This window comes from Gracilinanus agilis, chromosome 1 (assembly GCF_016433145.1).
Source record: "Gracilinanus agilis isolate LMUSP501 chromosome 1, AgileGrace, whole genome shotgun sequence".
Taxonomy (NCBI): Eukaryota; Metazoa; Chordata; class Mammalia; order Didelphimorphia; family Didelphidae; genus Gracilinanus; species Gracilinanus agilis.
Genome location: NC_058130.1, coordinates 714,347,012 through 714,352,405, shown reverse-complemented (window position 1 = coordinate 714,352,405; position 5,394 = coordinate 714,347,012). Strand labels below are relative to the sequence as shown.

The window sequence follows — 5,394 nt, the reverse complement described above, 5'->3', positions numbered from 1 at the left end:
CATCAGTGGCTCCCTACTTCCTCTAAGATACGGTACCAACTCTTCAGCCTAGCATTTAAGGCATTCAGTAATCTAGTACCAATCTACCTTTGTAGTCACTTCACATTACTTCCTTTGTAGCCTGATTTTGGCCAAAATGGATCTGCCAGTTGCTCCTAGAACTTAGTGGGCAGCCTTTCGCTACCTGATGCCATGTCACAGTCTGATGACTGTTCCCTAAGCCTGGAATGCTCTCTTTTCTTCTCATGTTCCTTTCAAGGGTCAACACTGTACCTCTTCCTTGATGAATCCTCATCCCCTCCCAGCTTAGTGTTCTCCCCCTCCTTTCATTTTCCAAGAGCTCATCAGATTCCTTTGTCCCTGTCACTTTAGGGTATACTGAGCCATCTCTCTTCTCAAGCAAATGTAAAATCATTGAGATCAGGGACTGTGTGCAGCACTCGTTTTTTGCTGAATGCATTGTTCCCCCTACCTTTACTGCTTTGTCAGTAGACTTACTGCACATCTATTCTTTCCGCCTAATAGAACCTGAGTTCTTGAGGGCAGAAACTATTTCCTTTTTTGCCTAAGTGATTCCCTTCACCAAGCCCAGTGCCTGACACAGAGTAGGTGCTGAATAAAGGTTGAATTGAATTCATCTTCAAAAGAAAGGGGTTGGAATTGACAGCTGTATCACTCAAGTGATATTCTATGATACAAGCTTTTCTCTTTTCCACAGACTCAGAGCATCCTCAATTTATAGGGATCTACGCCCCCTTTCTGCTCAAAGTGTTTCTGAAGGGAAGTAGGGAGAGGACTGCTAGAGTTAGAAGTTCTAGTCCCAACTCTTCCACCAACTCATGGCATCATCTTGCTCGGGCCAATCTTTTCCCCCTTCTATGAATTCCTTTCCCTTATCTGTAAAATGAAGGTTTGGGGTCCAGATCATCTCTGAGGTCATTTCCATCACAAGGATTCTATGACCCACCCATCCCTGCCCCAAGGATTCATGGGGCTCTGGTCCCCTCTGCCCCCATCCTCAGGTCTTGTGTGTGGGGCAGGTAGGATGGGCCAAAGCTATATCAGATACACTTTAATAGAACTTTGGGGACGGACTGGCCGTCCACATGCACTAGGTCCCCCCTCCCCCCGGGTCCCCTCTACTTCCTTAGCCCAAGGGGCTTGTCAAGGGTCTGGCCTGGGCCCCAGGCCCTTCTGTCCCCCCTCAACTGGGCCCGTGGCCAGCTTAGACTTGACTCCAGGCTTTGCCTTCTTGGAGGCAGTGCCTGCTTTCTTCTTTCCAGGGGGATCAAGCCGTGGAGTCGGAGGGGTTCCCCCACCTGGGCAGGGTTTGGAGGTGGGTGGGACAATTGCGAGGTCCCATTTGATCTCCTCGTCCAAGGCCTTGAAATTGTAGAAATAGTCCATGTTAGAGACAGTGTCTAGGATCTCAGGAACACTGTAGTCAAAGGAGAGCAGCTCATCAGGAAGATTGAGGGATCGGATGTCACTGGACGAATCGTCACAGGCCCCCGGTGGGGGTGGAGGGCCAGGGCCATCCCGAAGCAGGCCCAGGCCCCCCAAACCCTCCCGTGGGGACCCCTCAGGCTCTGTGTTGGCCGGTGAGCAATCGAAGAGCTTCATGGCATCCTCCAGTAACACCTTCTCAGGCAGCACAAAGGGCTTTGGTGCCTCCAGGGCCTTGTTTTCCTCCAGCAGGGGGGATTCCTCTGCCTCCTGGGGGGCTTGGGCTGGCACTGACTCCATAGCTGCTGGGGGAGGCTGTTCCCCAGAGCAGCAAGGAGTTGGTGGGAAGATGAGGCTGGCCACAGCCCCTCCACCACTACCACCACCACCACCACCACCACCACCTCCACCGCCACCGCCACCACCACCGCCGCCACCGCCGCCGCCACCACCACCACCATCCTTCAGCTCCTTGGACTTGTCGGCATAGGCTGGAAAGCCCAGTGGCTCTGGGCCTTGTAGCTGGCTCAGTCGGCCCTTGAGGTGACCATAGGCCCCAGGTTGAAGCAGTGGTTCACCGGGCAATGTGATGAGCAGCTGAGGAAACTTGTTCTCCTTGGCAGCTGGGGGCCCCAGGCCATCTTTCTGAAGGTGTGGGGGGAGCTCCAGGAAAGAGGGGGGCACCTCACTCAGTGGTCCCGCCACAAAGCCCAAGGGCTCGGGGGCTGGGGCTGGAGTGGGCCCCTCAGGTGGGAAGTATGGCACCAAGTACTGGGGTGTGCCGGGTACAGACTGGTAATGGGGGTAAGGTGTGGGTTGCACCGGTGCCTTGAGGTAGCGCTGAGGGTCTAGGAGGTAGCTGCCTGGGGACCCAGCCCCGCTGCCCCCACCACCCGCCCCGCTGCCCCCACCAGCAGCCAGCTTGTACAAAGACGACTGGCCGAAATCTGTGGTGGCCCACTCGATCCGGTAGATGCGAGGGTCAAAGAAACAGCCGCAGGGCGCCATCTGGAAACCTGGGGCCGCAGGATACAGGGTTGGGGGGCTGGGGGAGTCACATCCAACTCCCAGGATCCTCCCTTACCCTCTTCTAACATTACCAAGGTTTAGTTCCCCAGGATATATGGGAATTTCCTGGACCCAGGCCTGGGTCCCTGGGAGAGGATCCCACCCTTCTCCATGGCTCCAAAGGTCCCATGATCCCCCAAGGCTATGAACCCAAGCAGGCAATCCTTCCAACAAGGGCACACACAGACCCCTTCCACCCTGTAGCTGCAGCTGGCCCCTCACCCTCTTGAAACCCCCCAAGCTCAGGCTCAGCCCCTAATCAGTTGTGGTGCTGGATAAGTCTCAGGAGAACGTGGAGAGAACATTGACCACTGGGAGGTATTGAGGCTGGCTTGGCAGGAATAGAGGCTGAGGGGAATTGGTATGTTTTTCCCTCCCTGCCACAGCTGGGGCCCAGAAGGAGCAAACTGTGCTGTGTCTCTCCCCTGCCTTGTGGGGAGGGCCTGGGTGGCCCCAGCCTTTATTGGCCTCCCAGGAGGAGTTAGGACAGCAATACTGGACATTAGAAGTGAGGGTCACCAGCCTTCGGTGACTAGGATCAGGGATGACTGGTGATGGCACATGGGGTAAAATGAAAAGGGGTAGTGGGCTGCCCCACAGGCCCCTGGAGCCTGCCCCATGGGCCAGGAGCCCCTATCCTTGACTCCCTCCAAGCAGCTGGACCCTGGGCACAGGAGGTACCTGCCGGCGGAGACGGGAACACTTCTTTCTCCTGATTTTGGGGATGGTACAGGCTGGATGATCCTGAGAATTGAGAATAGTAGGAGGAAGTGTGGGGCGAAGGGTAGAGGAAGGGCAGAGAAGATTCTTGGGCAGAGGCCAGGGGCAAAAAAACCTTGCAACTGAGCCCTAGCGGGGTATCGTGGTTCGGGAATGTTGAAGACAGGGAGACTTTCCTCAAGGCCGGCCCTGTAGGGACCATCGGGGACCTCACCAAATGAAGAGGTTGGGCCAGACTGCTCTGAACACATCACTGAACCACCCAAGGGTTGCTTTGAGCATCTTATTCCTGGGAACAGGGCCCTAAGCTGATGACTGAGAGTAGAAGGGCCGCTAGCAATAGGCCCCCAGTCTTCCCCATCCCAGGATCTGAAGTCCAGGATGCAGGCTTTGGAGGACCTGTTCTCTTCTCTCTCCATTCCCTTCAGGAGTCAAGCCCCAGTCACGTTTGGGCATCCCTCCACTAGAGGTCCCCGAGAGGCCTTGTGAGAGCTCTGCTCCTGGCCAGACCCCTTATGGAAGGGATGACTGATGAGGACAGGGAGGGACTCTTACCAACAGAGGGGAGGGGCTCGGGGAAGGCCTGGACAGGCCGGCTCGCTGGGCTCTCTGGCTTGTCCAGGGGCCGGGGGCTGTAGGTCTCATGGGCTGCTGCGTAAAAGGCTTTTGAGTGCTGCATGACTAAGGCCCAGGAGGCCAAGCCCTCGCCCAGCCCGCGGGCGAGGTGGGTGGGGAGAATGGGGTCGGAGTGTTACAGGGGGCAGGCGAGTTCTGTTTGCATGGTTACTCCAGAAGGGGTTCCGGGTGGGTCCTGGAGATTCCGAGATGCCCAGTCATGGGCTGGGAAGGGTAGGAGTCCTGGCGCCCGGCCGGGAGCTAAGGCAAATCCCCCTACTATTTTCTCTGCGTAGGGAGGAACGCCAGTATCTAAGGGTCAGCGGAGGACTCGGGAGAGAGGCAGTTACCCTTGTTCCTGACGCTGGGAAAGGGAAGGCAGGGAAGGCTCCGTGGGGCAGAGTGGTCTTATTAATCCTAGTATAAGGAGACTATGTTCCTAAAGGCATCTTGGAAGATGAGTAAAGGGAAGAGGGGAGATGGGAGGAGAGGAAGGACAACTGGCATGAGTCCTACTTTCACCCCTTTCTGGCCAAGCATAAGCACAGGCAAATCACTTCACCCAAATCTCAGTTTTCTCATCTGTAAAATGGGGATCCCAAGATCCTCAATTTAGAGCTAGAAAGAAATCCTAGAAGTCACCTAGTTAATACAGATAGAACTAGGAGGCCCAGAGAGGTTAACTAATTTGCCCAAGGAAACAGTGATTACAAATGGTAGAGAAGGAATCAGAACCTAGTGCTGAGTCCAAGTTCAATACTCTTTCCCCTTGACCCCATTTCCAGAGAATAGCATCTCTGTTCAGAAGGAATTTCCTAAAGCAGAGTGCTATAGTCTTAAGTTATTGTTATAATTATTATTTTTAGTATAGAGGATATGGCAGGCTCTCCCCCTGGACCCTGGGTACCCCTTAGGGGTCAATCACATCTTCCTGAAAATAATTGAATTTATATAGTGCCTTAAAAGTTTCCAAAGTGCTTTCCCTACATTACCTTATTTTAATCTCACAAATGTTTATGGTTAGTACATAGGTATCATTCCCTTCAATTTATAGATGATGAAACTAAGGTGAAAAGCATTCAATAACTTGCCTGTGGTCACCCAGCTAGGAAATGTTGGAGGCAAGATTTGAACCCTGGTTTTCCCCAACTCCAAGTCAAGCCAAGTTATGGTGAGAAAGTACAGAGAAAAGATAATGGTGGAGTTTATGCTCAGGGCCAAAAGGGTTCTTCTGATATTTTGGGGGTCCCTCCTAGTATCCCCAAGGCTGAGAGTTGCCTGCCAGGGATCCTGATAGGAATGGAGGAGACACTTTGAATTTGTTCATCTGACATGGAGGCTAGTGTGCTGCCTTATGTATCTCTGTCTCCCAACAAATGATTGTCCAGCCTCTGAGGTCTTCTATCAGCAGCCCATTCTACTTTGGACAACTATGACTGTTTGGCAGATTTTTTTCTGGTGTCAAGTCAGTTCCTATCACCTAGGATAGATGTGTGCAGGGACCCTGGCCCAAAGCCATGACACTAAGTGCACGGCTGACACCTT

At 53.6% G+C, this 5,394-nt stretch overlaps 1 protein-coding gene across 1 annotated transcript; it reads right to left on the bottom strand.

Annotated features, from left to right (window-relative positions):
* Positions 1–1,164: 1,164 nt before the first annotated feature.
* PRR22 (proline rich 22) lies at positions 1,165–3,913 on the bottom strand. Its single transcript, XM_044658485.1, has 3 exons — positions 3,790–3,913; positions 3,196–3,258; positions 1,165–2,462 (listed from the first exon to the last, which is right to left on the bottom strand). Exons 1-3 carry the CDS (start codon positions 3,911–3,913, stop codon positions 1,165–1,167), a joined length of 1,485 nt encoding a protein of 494 aa, XP_044514420.1.
* Between the last annotated feature and the right edge of the window lie 1,481 nt (positions 3,914–5,394).

Coding starts and splice junctions, on each gene's coding strand:
- PRR22 (XM_044658485.1), bottom strand. CDS start 3,913: ATGCAGCACTCAAAAGCCTTTTACGCAGCAGCCCATGAGACCTACAGC. Junction 3,259..3,789: donor CGAGCCCCTCCCCTCTGTTG/GTAAGAGTCCCT, acceptor CTCAATTCTCAG/GATCATCCAGCCTGTACCAT. Junction 2,463..3,195: donor GTTCCCGTCTCCGCCGGCAG/GTACCTCCTGTG, acceptor CTGCGGCCCCAG/GTTTCCAGATGGCGCCCTGC.